The 17,212-nt window shown below is 47.8% G+C and overlaps 1 protein-coding gene and 1 long non-coding RNA gene across 6 annotated transcripts in view; both read left to right on the top strand.

Moving 5' to 3' along the window:
• Positions 1-12,306, top strand: part of GATA4 (GATA binding protein 4) — an 83,029-nt gene extending 70,723 nt beyond the window's left edge. For 4 of the 5 annotated variants that reach the window (XM_055349052.2, XM_031014023.3, XM_019032890.4 and 1 more), the window contains 5 exons: positions 1,233-1,402; positions 2,428-2,553; positions 7,354-7,441; positions 9,238-9,386; positions 10,597-12,306. In XM_055349052.2, the coding sequence (XP_055205027.1) occupies positions 1,233-1,402; positions 2,428-2,553; positions 7,354-7,441; positions 9,238-9,386; positions 10,597-10,779 (716 nt within the window). In that variant the 3' untranslated portion in view covers positions 10,780-12,306. The remainder of the gene's footprint in view (positions 1-1,232; positions 1,403-2,427; positions 2,554-7,353; positions 7,442-9,237; positions 9,387-10,596) is intronic. The other variant, XM_019032889.4, reaches the window with a different exon arrangement.
• Positions 12,307-12,370: 64 nt separating this feature from the next.
• On the top strand, positions 12,371-16,085 carry LINC02905 (long intergenic non-protein coding RNA 2905). Its single transcript, XR_008667934.2, has one exon. It is a non-coding gene; the product is annotated as a long intergenic non-protein coding RNA 2905 (long non-coding RNA).
• The last annotated feature ends 1,127 nt before the right edge of the window (positions 16,086-17,212 follow it).

Below are 17,212 nucleotides of genomic sequence, written 5' to 3'. Positions count from 1 at the left end.
AGAAATGCACACACTTAAGTAAGGAGCAGTGTTTATGAAACAAGAATCCAAAACTGGATGAAGATTAATAGCTGAATGATACTAGTTAAATGATGGCACATTTATATGATGGAATAATGGTATATGAGTGTATAAAGAATTTTATAAAATGAGTTTATAAAGAATTTGTCATTGGGAAAATGTTTTGGTATTAAGCAAACGACCCACACAGACTCAGAATTACATAGCTTGGCAAAAATATATAACAACATATGAAAGTCTCACAAGGCCGGGTGTGGTGTACTCACCCAGTACTTTGGGAGGCTGAGGCGGGTGGACCATTTGGGGTCAGGAGTTTGAGACCAGCCTGATGAAACCCCGTCTCTACTCAAAGCACAAAATTAGCCGTGTGTGGTGGCGCATGCCTGTAATCCTAGCTACTTCGGAGGCTGAGGCAGGAGAATCGCGTGAACCTGGGAGGCCGAGGTTGCAGTGAGCTGAGATCGCACCATTGCACTCTAGCCTGGGCAACAAGAGTGAAACTCCGTCTCAAAAAAAGAAAAGAAAAGTCTCACAAAGGGCTGGGCACAGTGGCTAATGCATGTAGTCTCAGCACTTTGGGAGGCTGAGGCTGGAGTATCGCTTGAGCCCAGGGGTTCAAGGCTGGACTGAGTTATGACTGCACCACTGTACTCCAGCCTGGGTGACAGAGTGACCGTGTCTCTAATAAAAAGAATAAAATAAATACAGTCTTACAAAGGATACAATAGAACCAAATGCTCAAAACATTAGTGACAATCTGGATTTTCTTTATATATTTTGGCACTAATTTTCCTAAGGTAAATATTTGTTATATTTTTATGCAAAGGGAAAAGTAATCTTACTAACTTTGAAAGGGAAAAAGAGAGAGCAAGAAGGTTTGCGTGGACCTCACTGTGAGGTGAGAGGCCTAGGGCTGGAGGCTCTGAATGTGATATCTGGACTGAAATCCAGGTGTCCCGCCTCCCAGCCCAGGACGTGGGTGATCACTGCAACTTTTTCCTCTTCTCGTGCTCAGGGGAACCCTCAGTGTCTGGGATTAGGGAGCAGGGGCTGAAGTCAGAGTGAGGAAGAGCAAGAGCAGCCCGAGGTGGTCTTCTCCTTCCAAGGAAAGGGCATTGTTTCTGCGCATTCTAGATTCTCAGATGTGAGAGCTGGGCATAAAGAAAGAATTAATCCTCTGTGTCTTTTCTTGTCTGTTTCCCCCAACTCAGTAGATATGTTTGACGACTTCTCAGAAGGCAGAGAGTGTGTCAACTGTGGGGCCATGTCCACCCCGCTCTGGAGGCGAGATGGGACGGGTCACTATCTGTGCAACGCCTGCGGCCTCTACCACAAGATGAATGGCATCAACCGGCCGCTCATCAAGCCCCAGCGCCGGCTGGTAAGCACGTGCCTCGCAGCCTCCTCTGGGCACCTGGCTGCAGAGCTCTCGCCTTGGTGGGACATCCTCTGGTTTTGAATTTTGGAACTTGAGGGTGTGGATCGGGGATTACGTGGGTGAGAACCCCATAATAATTCTCACAACTTTAGAGTTAGCTGGAGCCGCCAGAATGATCCAGGCTGTCTAGTTCAACGTCTTCGGCACACAGAAACTGAAAGTGAGGCTCAGAAAAGCTAGTGGCCTTGCCCACAGCCACTCAGGTACTGAGTCTCCCATCTGGAACTCTGGAACCAGAATCCAGGTTTCCTGGTTCCCAGTCCAGTGTTGACTGGAGTGTCTCCTCCACCCCCACCAACCCTGCAAGGAAGGTCACCTCAGAGGCTTGTCTCTACCCTGACCTCAGTTGATCAGTTGATAAATCCCAAAGCCCAGAAGTGCAAGCAGCTTGTGTTGGGCCCCGTGGCTAAGGAGGAGTTTGGGCCTGGGGCTTGGCTCCTGGCTTCCTGCTGCTTTTTAATATAATTTGATTCTGGTCAACACCAACCAGCTTGCACTATATTAAGGAGGGAAGAACAGAGGGGATAAACCTGGTGCCTCCCTTTCTTGAGGTCCCAGGGCCATTCAGACTTTGATACCATTGGGACACCGTGATTCCTCACTCTCTGCCTGCTCCCGGCACCTGCAGCCCCGGTCAGTTCTCCTCTCAGGAGAAGCTTTCCTGCCGGCAGTGCCCGGCGCTCACTGGTTATTTGCCTGATGGTGAATGATGGTTAGGACTGGAAACCAGGTCTCGATGCCCACGTTCGCTCTCCTCAGGCAGCAGAAACCTTGTTCTGATTTATTCCTCGCAGTGGCTCAGGTGACAGGAGAGTTAGGTGCCGTCACAGGTCAGAGATCTCATGCAGGGTCGTTAGGGCCCAGCCCTGCCTCCCGTTAGGGAGGCCCAGCTCCGCAGCCACACGCGAGGTGGAAGGGCAGTGCCCACCTTTTACTTGGACACGAAGCATTTGTTTCCTGTCTTGCAGTCCGCCTCCCGCCGAGTGGGCCTCTCCTGTGCCAACTGCCAGACCACCACCACCACGCTGTGGCGCCGCAATGCGGAGGGCGAGCCTGTGTGCAATGCCTGCGGCCTCTACATGAAGCTCCATGGGGTACGTGGATCCTGCGCCCATGTGGCATCCTTGCCTTCTGATGCCCATCTCTCAGTCCTCCCTTGTCTTCTTCCTTTGAACTAGCATTCATTTTTTCTTCTTAACAAAGATACTTAGATTTGGAAGGGGCTTTCAACTACTTTGCTGGCCTCTTCCATCCTTTACATTGTATAAGTGAATTTTCCGTTTTACAGATGAGCAGGCTACATTTATATGTAGCAGTTTGATGTGTAACAAAGGTGACATTTCGATTCAGTGGATAAGAAGCTTAAGGATAGTTGTATTGACAAAATTGGCTGCTCATTTGGAAAACAGAAGGAAAGCATGACCTCTACCTCCTACCTTAAACAAAAATAAACTTGGGTGAATTAAGGATATTAAATGTAAAACATCTTTGAAATAAACTAAAAGTAAGGCCAGGCATCATGACTCATGCCTGTAATTGCAGCACTTTGGGAGGCTGAGGCAGAAGGATTGCATGAGCTCAGGATTTCAAAACAAACCTGGACAACATGGTGAAACTTTGTCTCTACTAAAAAAAAAAAAAAAAAAAAAATCTAGCTGGGCATGGTGGTGCATGCCTCTAGTCCCAGCTACTCAGGAGTCTGAGGTAGGAGGATGGCTTGAGCTCAGGAGTTTGAGGCTGCAGTGAGCTCTGATTGTCCCACTGCACTCCAGCCTGAGTGACAAAGTGAGACCCTGTCTCCAAAAAATAAAAATATTAGACAATAAAATACTGCAAAAAAAATCAGACAATAAAAACACTGGAAGAAAATGTAAGGGAAAGTATTTATATAACTTTGGGGATGGGAGAACTTCTTAAACAAGATTTTAAAACTTTTTAGCCATATAAGAATAGTTAGATATATTTGATTTTGTAAATATTTACTATTTGTGCCTGGAAATGATACCTAGGGAAAGTAAAGACCAATACACACAGTATCAGAAAAAGGGTTAATATTTCCAGAATTACAAGGAGCTTCTACAAAGCTCTTTAATTTTTATTGAACATTCTCCATTATACAGTATTAACAAAAAGGCAAGGTGCCCAACACTACCTACTATGACACTATTTTTATAAATATGAGGAAGAACATAATTTATAGGTGGTTGCTTCCACATATACAGAACACCTCTGGTAGGATATGTAGAGGTTGGTCACATGGTCACATGTATGCATATATACGTACGTGGGGTGCCTCCAGGAGAAAAACTGGGGTCCTGGGGAGAAGGGATTGGAAGGACACTCTTTTTGCTGTGTACCCCCTTGGTACCTTAGACGGGACATATGCAAGTCTTAATTGTTCAAATACAAGTTAAATTAAAACCAAACCAAACCAGAAACAGATAGATCTTGTAGCCTAATAAGAAAAGAACAATTGATCTTTCCCCACTTCCCCCAAATGGGCAAAAGATATGGACTGACATCTCACAGAAGCTGCCCAGATAGCCATGAAACATGTGCACATATGCTGAATCTCACTAAAAATCAGAGAAATGTACCTGAAAATGACCATGAAAGTCCCTTTGCCCATATATTTGGCAAAAATTAAAGTGTTTGCTGCTATGGATTTGGGGAATTAGATACTCTCATATATTATTGATCTGTATTTGAATTACTGCATCTATTAACTTAGTGGTATTTTTTAAGGTTAAAACCATGAACACCTTTGTATCTGGCAGGTCTACTGTTGGGAAACTAGCCTATAAAAAATAACCAGTACATGATGACCTTTGAACCATTTATTGCTGCATTGTTTGTGGTGGCAAAAACTAGAAACAACCTTAAAACCCCATAAAGGAATGGTTGAAAAAATTCTGCTATGTCCCAAAATGTGGAATATTGAGAAGAAACTTAAAAATAATAATCTAGGGCCATGTATCTTGATCTAGAAAATGAAAAAGCACATTGCAAAGAAATATATGTAGCACGACCCCATACTATGAGTGTTGAAGGTGCATTAAACACACATACATATGGATGGGTGGACAGACCAGTGGATGGGTGAACACACACACACAAATATACACGTATAAGTGTATTAGTCTGTTTTCACACTGCTGATAAAGACATACCCAAAATTAAAAAGTGGCTTAATGGACTCACAGTTCCACATTGCTGGGGAGGCCTCACAATCATGGCGGAAGGTGAAAGGCACGTCTTACATGGCAGCAGGCAAGAGAGAATGAGAGCCAAGCAAAAGGGGTTTCCCCTTATAAAACCATCAGCTCTCATGAGACTTACTCACTATAGTGAGAACAGTATGGGAGAAACCGCCCCTGTGACTCAGTTATCTCCCATCAGGTCGGTCCCACAACACGTGGGAATTATGGGAGCTACAATTCAAGATGAGATTTTGGTGGGGACACAGCCAAACCAAGTCAATAGATATATATGTGTACAGATGTTTGAGAATTTTTTTTAAATGTAAGAATATATAACAGGCTGTTAAATCCAGTTGCCTCACTGGGATAGGATTGATGGGAGTAGAGTGAGAGGGCTGTTGTTAACTGAGTCTCATGTATCTTTTCATGATGTCTTGTTATAATGAACAAGCAAATGGCTAAAGTTATGAACATTCATAAGAAAATATTTCTACAAAGCATATATACAAAGATGTTTGTTAATCACTGTAATAGCAAAAATGGAGGAAAGAAAACCTTTGGAAGGAAAATGGTTAAACTATTGTTCTTCAATATGGGAATGGTACAAGAAACTTATTGGGAAATATTATATAGGTATTAAAAAGATTATATTCTCAGAAAATAAAAAAATAGAATTACCACATGATCCAGCGTACCATTTCTGGATATATACCCAAAAGAATTAAAGGCAGGGTTTCAAAGAGCTATTTGTACACTGCTGTTTATAGCGGCATGATTCACAATTGCAGAGATGTAAACAACCCAAGTGTCCGTGGAGAAATGAACGGATAAACAAAGTGTGATATACATACACGTAGGATATTACTCAGCCTTTAAAAGGAAGGGAATTCTGGCCCCTGACACTACATGTCAAATCCATAGAGACAGAAAGTAGAATGGAGGCTGTCAGGGGCTGGGGAAAGGGGGAGGAATGAGGAGTGATGTTTAATGGGTGTGGAGTTTGAGTTTTGGAAGATGAGAAGAGTTCTGGGGATGGTGGTCAGGGTTGCAGAACCGTGTGAATGTGCTTACCACTACAGAACAATATACTTCAGAATGGTTAAGATGGTCAATTTTAAGTTACGTGTATTTTATTTTACTGCAACTGAAAAAATAAAAAGCATACCTAAGTGAATGGAGATTAACATGAGGGGAAGATTCTTCTGAGGCCAGAATGGGTTTGAACATTTGAGGCATAGCTAGGGGAATGGGGTGGGGGAGGACACCCTTCCACAAGGTGGGAAATAGGGGTCTGGGTGTAGAGTCACAGACAGATATGCAGATGGTGGGCTCGGGGGGTGCAAATGCTGCCCCATCTACCCACAGTTAAATAGGAGGCCAGTTCAAGTTCACATATGCTGAGCATTTCTCGCTTGACCATTGCATGTTCGTGTCTCTGAAGCAGTAATTGCTTTTCTTTCTGTATTTGCAGGTGTGGCCTTTATCAATCCCACATGGTAGACAAGCATAGCATAGAAAAGGGGCTAAAAGATTTGGCTCAGCCTAAGAGAAACCAGATGTGGGGAAGGCACCCTGCAGTCCTCCTCCCCAGGACTGGCTTAGGCATCTATGAATGGCTCTGGGGCCTGCCTCCCAACAGAACTGTGGTCAAAGTGTTGTCCAGGGACATTTTATCTCAGAACCTGGTCACAGGGCAGTCTCTAGCATAGTCTCTTACTGCTCCCCACCATTCATAGAAGCACCAATGGCTCCAGCCAGACCCAATGCAGTACAGAGCTGCAATAAGTAGAGTGATGTTACATCTCAACTCACTGGGACTGTTGCTGTTGAGGCCAATTTTCCCAGCACAATTACTGATAGCACCCCTGCACCCTCACACCTTTTTAAGATAGGGCCTTGCTCCACCACCCAGGCTGGAGTGCAGTGGCATGATCACGGCTTGCTGGAGCCTTGACTTCCTGGGTTCAAGTGATCCTCCTATCTCAGCCTTCTGAGTAGCTGGGACTACAGGCATGCACCACCGTGCCCAGCTAATTTTAAAACTTTTTTGTAGAGATGGGGTCTCAGTATGTTGCCAAGGATGGTCTTGAACTCCTGGGCTCAAGCAGTCCTCCCACCTCGGCCACCCAAAGTGCTGGGATTACAGGCATGAGCCATTGTGCCTGGCCTAGCACCCACTTTGTTTTCAGGGTCCTTGTGTGGATGATAAAGGCTTTTGAACAGTCTGTCTCTGCTCCCTGAAATGCCTGCCTCTGTCTACTCAAAACCTTTTACAAACTCAGGTGTCACCTCCACACTGAAGCCTTCCTTGATATCCTCACGTGCCCCTCCTTCCCACTCCTCACCCCAGGACAGAGTTTAGTGTTTCTCTGTCTTTTTACATCACCTACCAGAGTCTGGTTATTTCTACTTGTCTGTGAATTTCTGAGAGTAGGCACTGTGTGTCTTTAGTTCCCTATTCTCCAGGCTCTAGTAAAGTACCCATCACATCACATAGGTGCTCGATAAGTTTTTTAAAAACGGAATTGATTTCTTTCTCGCTGAGTTCCAGGGGCCTGTGCAGCCCCTCTGGGCCCCAGGCTTTGTGGAGAGATTGCTTAGGTGTTGCCTTCTCGCAGCAGGTGTGTGTCTTTCAATGCTGTAGCAGACTACACAGAAATGGAAAACCCTATATATTTACTTGTGACCCTCCAGGTCCCCAGGCCTCTTGCAATGCGGAAAGAGGGGATCCAAACCAGAAAACGGAAGCCCAAGAACCTGAATAAATCTAAGACACCAGCAGGTGAGGAAAAGATCTGTGAGTGATTATATGAGTACATCAGGAGCCCTCAGAGTGCATAAGAATCATATCTTCCGGGTTAGGCAGGCCAGCCCGGGCTGCCAGGGGGTGGTGACAGCATCGGACATCCCTGGCCTTTCAGGACAGGATGAAGAGCCCAGTAAAAAAGTAACAATTGCCATGGAACGTGTTGGGAGCTTTCGAAGCAGGCTCAACTCAAGCTGGGGCCTGATCATTGCCGACTGCAAAGACCCAGTGCTCAGGCTGGACCAGCCGAGGTCCTGCAGGAAAGAGGAACTTTACTCGGTCCTTTCATCTTTGGCGCTGCAGCCACCCAAAAGCTCAGTTCCTTTCAATTCTCTTTGGGCTAACAGGGATCCAGGAGGACAGGGTCCAGTTAATCATGTCCCTAACAGATTGATCTCTAAGCCAATGTATAATTAACATCATGCAGTGCTCTGTGCTTTAGAAAGCCCCTTCAGAAATATTATCTCCATGAAAGTAAGACTCCATGAGAACCAGTTTATGACCCCATTTTACTAACAAGCAAACTGAGGCCATAGAGGACAATGATTTAACGAGGGTCATACAACTGTTAATGGGTAGAGAATTAAAACCCAAGTTTTTATGCTTCTGGCTCAATGTTCTCTTCAATATACCACTCTGCCTTCTTAATTTCTAGATTAAGAATAAGGGCTGCTCAAAAGTTTGAGGCTGCAGTGACGTATGATCGTGCCACTGCACTTCAGCCTGGAGAGCAGAGCAAGACCCTGTCTTTAAAAAAAAAAAAGAAATACATTTAAAAAGAATGAGGGCTGTTCTTTTTTAAATTTATTTTTAATAAATATATTAACTATTTATTAAATTTAAATTAGATTTATTTATAAAATTATATATAAATTTCTGACAGAACAAGGGCTGTTCTTTAATACGTTTATGTTCCCTACCAAAACATTCCTCACTCAGTACTGCTACCCAGTTAAAGATTTGACTGGTCGGTGCTGCAGTCACAGAGAAAATGAGTTGGCTGATCTGATGAAAAATTTATCTTCTAACCTAAGGCATGACAGAGTCAGATAAATGGGCCCTTTCCACTACCAAGAACATGATCAAAGTTCTACTTTTCTACATTCAACCATGGCTTACCCCTTCTGGCAGGCATATTTCCTACTGGAATTTTCAGTGTCTCACACCTGTGGTCTTCCACCTCTCCTCCTGCTTCCCTACTGCTGACGAGTCCCCTGTGTCCCCTGGGTAACCTTATTTCCTCTCACGTAGCAATCACAGATAGAGAAGACATACGGTTCAGGCGCACAATCCCCAGTCCAAAATTCCAAATCCAGGAAGCTAGATTCGGCAGCAAAACCTATTTTGAACAGACACTAGGCTGTTGATAGTCTCTGTTTACTCCATTCAGTATGATATTCACATGTTTTGCTGTGGGGATATTATTGTATTTAATTATAGAGTATTATCTCAGGCCCTGCTGGTGGTATTCTGTAATAATACACAGTATTTGGATTTTTAAAAATTTGAATCTTCAAGTTGAATGAGGAAGAATCTTTTTTTAAAGTTTTGAATCCTGAAACACATGTGGCCTCAGGGGTTTGAGATGAGATAGGGGGAAGAAGCCATCCCTGTGAGAACTGTAGCTCTCCGCTGATAAGGACCCCTGCTGCTGTCCCCGGCAAATGTAGATAAAGCCAGTAGCTTGCACCCATCCCGGCTGTCTCGCAGGCTGCCGGCTGTTCATTTGTCCCTGCCGCTGATTTGGGTGTGCTGACTCTGCTTCATTCCAGCTCCTTCAGGCAGTGAGAGCCTTCCTCCCGCCAGCGGTGCTTCCAGCAACTCCAGCAACGCCACCACCAGCAGCAGCGAGGAGATGCGTCCCATCAAGACAGAGCCTGGCCTGTCATCTCACTACGGGCACAGCAGCTCCGTGTCCCAGGTACGCGCCATGGCTGGGGCGCCAGGGCTGTTTGTGGGGAGGCCGACTGCAGAGTCCCAGAGGCCAGCCTAGTATTGGGTGGGACTTGCAGCCAGGCCTCACAGGTGCAAGCAGTGAGCTACCCTCCGGGCTAGGAAGACCCAGCCATTGAGCTGTGTGGTGGCCTCAGGGCCGCACGAGGCTAGGGGCATCTGCATCGGGCTGTATTTCAGGACATCTTATCAAGATGGTGATGTGGACATGACTGTGACTCACAATTTTTTAACAGCTCCTCTATGCCGTCATCTTTGGAAACAAAGGGAGGGGAGTCCAGGGCTGGCATACAGCATGGGTGGCAGGGGCGGAAAACAACACACAAGTACAACCTGAATGAGACTGCATGCTGGGGCGAGGGGAGGCGTGGTTCCGCTGTCGGAGGCCGAGCGGAGGTTCTCTAGGCAAGTCTGCCTCCTATGTGCAGGGAGGTTAGACTTCAACAAGAGAGGGTGGGGAAGGAGGAGGAAGCTGGCATGGGGAAAAGCCTGGATCCTGCAGAGGGCAGGGAGGGCAGGCTGGTGGGGAGGTCACAGGAAGGATGCCACTTTCATGAGGCCCAGCTCTGCACGTGTGTCAGGGGACGCCCTGGGGCAGCCCATGTTCCCTCCGGCGGAGGACGATGGCGTCTTGGCCTCCCTGCCTCCTCCCCTCTGCAGTTCCCTCTCTTGGGACCAGGATGCACCAAGCTTGATCACGGTCTCCTTTGACCAGCCCTGGCTGTTATCTCGTCTCTGCTCTTAAGTGAAAGAGGCCGTGTCTTAGTGAGCTTCTTATTGTCTGGGAGAACGTGATCCCACAGAACCAGGGGCACCAGGAGCCCCTTCTGGGCTGGGTGGACGGCTTCTTTGTTGGAAAGTGGATGTGGTGGTGATAGCATGGTAGAAAGTGTCTCCTGTAACCATCAGAGCCTTCTGGGCAACCACAGTATCCACAGGGCCACCGGGTCATAGCCCTGGTTGTATACTGTGCTCAGAAGCAGCTGATGCATCACCCAGACCCTTCATGCCTAGATCACCGGGATCAGGAGAAACAGAGAGAAGTGCTCCTTGGTTCCTTCCTGAGGGCTGGAGCCATCCTGGGGACATCTGCATAGCAGGGCACCCTCCCCAGCCTAGACCTCCCAAGCCCTCAGGAGCGTCTCCATGGGCCTCATCGTGTGCTTTCTGCTTTTCAGACGTTCTCAGTCAGTGCGATGTCTGGCCATGGGCCCTCCATCCACCCGGTCCTCTCGGCCCTGAAGCTCTCCCCACAAGGCTATGCGTCTCCCGTCAGCCAGTCTCCGCAGACCAGCTCCAAGCAGGACTCTTGGAACAGCCTGGTCTTGGCCGACAGTCACGGGGACATAATCACTGCGTAATCTTCCCTCTTCCCTCCTCAAATTCCTGCACGGACCTGGGACTTGGAGGACAGCAAAGAAGGAGGCCCTGGGCTCCCAGGGGCCGGCCTCCTCTGCCTGGTAATGACTCCAGAACAACAACTGGGAAGAAACTTGAAGTCGACAATCTGGTTAGGGGAAGCAGGTGTTGGATTTTCTCAGATGCCTTTACACACTGGTGGGACTGGAGGGAGCCCACCCTTCAGCACGAGAACACTGCATCTCTCCTGTGAGTTGGAGACTTCTTTCCCAAGATGTCCTTGTCCCCTGCGTTCACCACTGTGGCCTAGACCGTGGGTTTTGCATTGTGTTTCCAGCACCGAGGATCTGAGAACAAGCGGAGGGCCGGGCCCTGGGACCCCTGCTCCAGCCCGAATGACGGCATCTGTTTGCCATGTACCTGGATGCGACGGGCCCCTGGGGACAGGCCCTTGCCCCATCCATCTGCTTGAGGCATGGCACCGCCCTGCATCCCTAATACCAAATCTGACTCCAAAACTGTGGGGTGTGACATACAAGTGACTGAACACTTCCTGGGGAGCTAGAGGGGCACTTCACCCACCACAGCGCAGCCTCATCAAAATGCAGCTGGCAACTTCTCCCCCAGGTGCCTTCCCCCTGCTGCCGGCCTTTGCTCCTTCACTTCCAACATCTCTCAAAATAAAAATCCCTCTTCCTGCTCTGAGCGATTCAGCTCTGCCCGCAGCTTGTACATGTCTCTCCCCTGGCAAAACAAGAGCTGGGTAGTTTAGCCAGACGGCACCCCCTCGAGTTCACTGCAGACCCTTCATTCACCGTGTCACACATAGAGGGGTTCTGAGTAAGAATAAAACGTTCTGCTGCTCAAGCCAGTCTGGCAAGCACTCAGCCCAGCCTCGAGGTCCTTCTGGGGAGAGTGTAAGTGGACAGAGTCCTGGTCAGGGGGCAGGAGTGTCCCAAGGGCTGGCCCACCTGCTGTCTGTCTTCTCCTCCTGGCCCTTGGTCAGATGGCAGCCAGAGTCCCTCTGGACCTGCAGCCTCACCCCGGCAGAAGTCTTTTGTCCAGGAGGCAAAAAGCCAGAGATTCTGCAACACGAATTCGAAGCAAACAAACACAACACAGCAAAATTCCTGGAAAGAGGACAACTGCTAAGACACGGCAGGGGGGCCTGGAGGGAGCCTCCGACTCTGAGCTGCTCCGGGATCTGCCGCGTTCTCCTCTGCACATTGCTGTTTCTGCCCCTGATGCTGGAGCTCATGGAGACTCCTTCCTCTTTCTCAGCAGAGCTGTAGCTGACTGTGGCATTGCTACGCCTCCCCACACGCCCAGACCCCTCACTCCAAAATCCTACTGGCTGTAGCAGAGAATACCTTTGAAGCAAGATTCTGTTTTAATCATCATTTACATTGTTTTCTTCCAAAGGCCCCCTCGTATACCCTCCCTAACCCACAAACCTGTTAACATTGTCTTAAGGTGAAATGGCTGGAAAATCAGTATTTAACTAATAAATTTATCTGTATTCCTCTTTCCCTCGTCCCTTAGTGGTCTTCACTGGGAGGTTCAGCACTGCTGTTCTCTCCCGGGGAATCTTGAGGCCGTGGAGGCACTGACCCACTTACAGCTGCTTCCTTTATTTTTGGCCATTGGCCAACGCTCCCTCTTTAGGTAGCAGTGGGTCCCGAAAAGCACACTCATCCCAGCCCTGCTAACATGAGACATTAGATGGGGGTCACCGCTAGGCTTTAATTTCCTGGGAGAGGGTTGTACCTATCCATAAACAAAGTTCCTTGTGGTCCAACAAAAGTTGCTCAATGTATTTATTGGTTTATTGAGACAGGGTCTTGCTCTGTTGGTCAGGCTGGAGTGCTGTGTGCCGTCATGGACCTACCTGGCTCAAGCGATCCACCTGTCTGTCTCTTGAGTAGCTGGGACCACAGGTGCACACCACCATGCCCAGCTAATTTTTTATTTTGTAGAGATGGGATCTTGCTTTGTTGCTGAGGCTGGTGTTAAACTCCTGGGCTCAAGCAATTCTCCCACCTTGGCCTCCCAAAGTGCTGGGCTTACAGGCATGGATCGCTGCTCCCAACCATCTGAGGGCATTTTTAGAGCTCTCCTCTAGACATCAGGGTCTGGAGCAAGAGGCTCCATCTACTTGGAAGAAAATGTTCTCTCTAGCCCCGTCTGACTTAAAAGTGTGTCCCTCCAGGACAAGGAGCTCTTGCCATTTTATGGTTTGATCCAAACAGGCTAAGGGGCAAATTATGTCCCACAAGAATGAGAGAGAAGGCTGGCACTTCGTCTCCTTTATCCATTTGTCTTCACCTCCTCAGGCCACAGGGGTGCTTAACCACTTCATCTTAAAAGTATGTGGAGTGGGGCTGGGCACGGTGGCTCACCCCTGTAATCCCAGCATTTTGGGAGGCCAAGGCAGGAGGATTGCTTGAGCCTGGGAGGTGAGGACAAGCCTGGGCAACAGAGGGGGACTCTCTCTCTACAAAAAAGTAGAAAATTAGCTGGATATCGTGGCGTGCCCCTGTGATCCCAGCTACTTAGAAGGTTGTGGGAGGATCGCTTGAGCCCAGGAGGTCAAGACTGCAGTGAGCTGAGCTCATGCCACTTATACTTCAGCTTGGGTAACAGAGCAAGACTCTGTCTCAAACAATGAAACAAACAACAAACAAAATCTTTTGAAGCCCGCATCAAGTCTTTTAACAATTAAGGAGAGCATTTATCTTTAAAATTAGACTTATATGCCTCTAAGATAGGTGAGCAGTAACAAAATTAATTTTAGCTGGGATTATGCTGTGATTACGTTTGGCTTAAACAGTAATGAAAATAAGTTTAGGCTGGGTGCGGTGGCTCATGCCTGTCATCCCAGCACTTTAGGAGGCTGAGGCAAGCGGATCACCTGAGGTCAGGGGTTCGAGACAAGCCTGACCAAGATGGAGAAACCCCGTCTCTACCAAAAATACAAAATTAGCCGGGTGTGGTGGCGCATGCCTGTAATCCCAGCTACTTGGGAAGCAGAGGACAATCGCTTGAACCCAGAAGGCAGAGGTTGTGGTGAGCCGAGATCTCGCCATTGCACTCCAGCCTGGACAACAAGAGTGAAACTTCATCTCAAAACAATAATAAGTTTACAACCTCTGAATATGTACCAAATGGAGCCAGAGGTGGGGAGTATTAGGACAAGCCCCGCACTGCAGAGCCCCCCAGCTCTCACTCGTGGACCGAGTGCATGGGACACAGCCATTCGGAAAGCTCTTTCTTTTGGAGTGGGACTGGGTGTTCTGGTTTTGGTTTGCTTGTTTTATCATTTTGTGACGTTGGCGCCTATTCTTCAGTTTACATCCTTGCCTTGCTTGCTTGAAGCTGGAGCACAAATGTCCCGTCACCCTGTAACAACACAAGCATGCGTCATGCCTGCGAGGCTTAGCTTGGGAAGTGGAATCTCCAGGAATCTCCTTCTGTGGTCTGTCTGCCACTTCACACTGTTGCTCTCATTTCAGTCACTGAGGCCCTGTCCCTTATCCTCCAGGGACATGGTGCTGTCCTATGAGCTGTGGCTCCTTTGTGACTTTTACATTGCTCCTCCAGATACCAGTGGCAGTGGCATTTGCAAAAAGGCTATTTGAGAACAAATAAGAATAAAATCATCAAAGCGAAGATGATAGTAAAACAGCCCTCATTTTTCAAAGTCCACTCTTTTTTCTGGTCCGTGCACTGCCAGCTCACTTCTCTGGCTAAAACCCGGGGGCGGCGGGGGTGTGTGTGGGGGGGTTAGTTTTGCAGAAAGTACTGATGACACAGCTGTGCTCCAAGTTAACCAGAACACAAGAATTGAAAAAGCCTGTGAGATACTGGTGCTCGTGATCGTAAGCTCCAAGTTGGGGGGTTTTCAGATGAACACAAAAAGGGGGCTTCTCCCGTCCCAAGATGAGTGATAAATGAGTCACTTCTCATACTCGCACTCACACTCGCTCCATTTCCTCTGGGATGACTGTCTTCCGTCCTACAGCTGTGGCTGCTGTTATTCGCCTGATAAACTTCTTTCCCTCTCCCTCCCTCTGACACAGAAACACACACACACACACACACACACACACACACACACACACACACACACACACACACACACACACACCGCTGGATCTATAAGCAGTTTGTAACAGGATGCACCAGTTCTAATCACTTTTCAAGTCAAATGAACGAGTCGCAGCTTCCTAATAAGTGAATGGCTGACATAAGGAGTTAATTCAGAAGCAACTCAATAATATGGACAATACTAGTGGACAATATTAGCATACTGCTCGTACAACAAAGATACTGTAGTCTCTTGTGCTGCCTCTTCAAGACGAATTTGCTGAAAGTGGGTTGTAATTAGAGATGTTAAAAAAAACATTGGCTGTGCGCGATGGCTTACTCCCATAATCCCAGCACTTTTGGAGGCGAGGCAGGTGGATCACCTGAGGTTAGGAGTTCGAGACCAGCCTGGCTAACATGGCGAAACCCCATCTCTACTAAAAATACAAAAAATTAGCCAGGCATTGTGGTGGGCACCTGTAATCTCAGCTACTTGGGAGGCTGAGGCCGAAGAATTTCTTGAACCTGGGAGGTGGAGGTTGCAGTGACCCGAGATCATGCCATTGCACTCCAGCCTGGGCAACAAGAGTGAAATTGTGTCTCAAATAATAATAATAATGATAATAAACTGAGATTCATCATTCCTCCTCTCTCCTTTTCATTGAGAACTTAATAAAAATGGAAAATATCCATTACTTCTTGGGTTCTTGATGATCTCAAACCGTTAAGCCGGGATGGAGGATAGATGTGGTCGGTAAACACTGAAATCAAGAACCTTAAGGGGGCCAGAGCCCTGAGCAAAGCAGTGGGTCCAGAGTGCCCCTAACATGCTTTTCCATTGGAAGGAGCTGCTATAAACTCCGAGGGTCCCGGGCCCTGCTGGAGACTCTGGGCTGGAATCCTCTGTGATATTCTCCACAGTCGCCCATTGTATAGGTTTCCTTGGGGATTCCTCAGAGTGGCTTCCAACCTTCCCACTGGCAGAGTCCCCTTTTCCCACTCCCACCCCTGCCATGGGCCCCATTTTTGTTTTTGTTTTTATTTTTGAGACAGAGTCTTGCTCTGTCCTCCAGGCTGGAGTGCAGTGGTGCAATCATAGCTCAGTGCAGCCTCCACCTCCCGGGCTCAAGTGATCCTCCCACCTCAGCCTCCTGAGCAGCTGGGCACTACAGATGTGTGCCACCACCACATTTGGCTAATTTTTTTGTATTTTTAGTAGAGACAGGGGCTCACTATGTTGCCCAGGCTGGCCTCAAATTCCTGGGCTTAAGTGATCTGCCCACCTCGGCCTCCCAAAGTGCTGGGATTAGGGGTGTGAGCCACCACACCCAGCACAGGTCCCATGTTTTGAAGTAGTTTTAACTAATCATTTGGGGTTTTCCTCATTTTTTGTAGATCAAAAACAAACGCATGAAAATTATACCTCAATTTAAAAATGAACAAGCCGGGCATGGTGTCTCACGCCCATAATCCCAGCAATTTAGGAGGCTGAGGCAGGTGGATTATTTGAGGTCAGAAGTTTGAGACAAGCCTGGCCAATGTGGTGAGACCTCATCTCTAGTAAAAATACAAAAGTTAGCTGGGGGTGGTGGTGGGCGCCTGTAATCCCAGCTACTTGGGAGGCTGAGGCAGGAGAATCCTTTGAACCTGGGAGATGAAGGCTGCAGTGAGCTGAGATCCCGCCACTGCACTCCAGCCTGGGTGACAGAAAGAAACTCCATCTCAAAATAAATAAATAAATAAACAAACAAACAAAAATCATAACGGTTCATCTCTGCTAACAAGTACCAGAGAGTCAATACACCAAGCTGGATTCCTGCCTAAGGCAAAGACATTCCATTTAGTTTACTTTGTGGCCTTGTGACAGATACTAAATGGATGGTTACTTAGATGTTTTCTGACTGTTTTTCAATGGCTTGTGGGTTCCTTCCGGTCCTTGGGCCTCCAGGAGGGGCCACTGCCGCACACACACACCTGGAAGGATCCTGTATCCATAGACCCCCTGCGCTTCTGCCTCCTTAAAAAAAAGGAGGGGACCGGAAGTGCCCACAACAGGGAATTCTGAGACTCGTCTTCCGGCACAAGTTTGGTCACGGGCTGGCTGTGTGCTGTTGGGCCCTTCACCCAACTGCTCTGACCTTAGCATTCTCATCTGTAAAATGGTTTGGCCTGGATAGCTTCAGGTGTCCAAGACTGGACCAGCAGCTACGGAATCACATATTGGAGGAAAATGACTCACCTCTCTCTCTGGGCCTCACACACTCTCATTGGTACAGATGACACCTCAGGGCCCCAAGATTTGAAAATGCTCTTTCTGGAGACTCAAGATTGATGTCTTGGCCAAGTGCG

The sequence above is a fragment of the Gorilla gorilla genome, chromosome 7 (genome assembly GCF_029281585.2).
Source record: "Gorilla gorilla gorilla isolate KB3781 chromosome 7, NHGRI_mGorGor1-v2.1_pri, whole genome shotgun sequence".
Taxonomy (NCBI): domain Eukaryota; kingdom Metazoa; phylum Chordata; class Mammalia; order Primates; family Hominidae; genus Gorilla; species Gorilla gorilla.
This window is presented reverse-complemented; position numbering and strand designations above follow the sequence as displayed.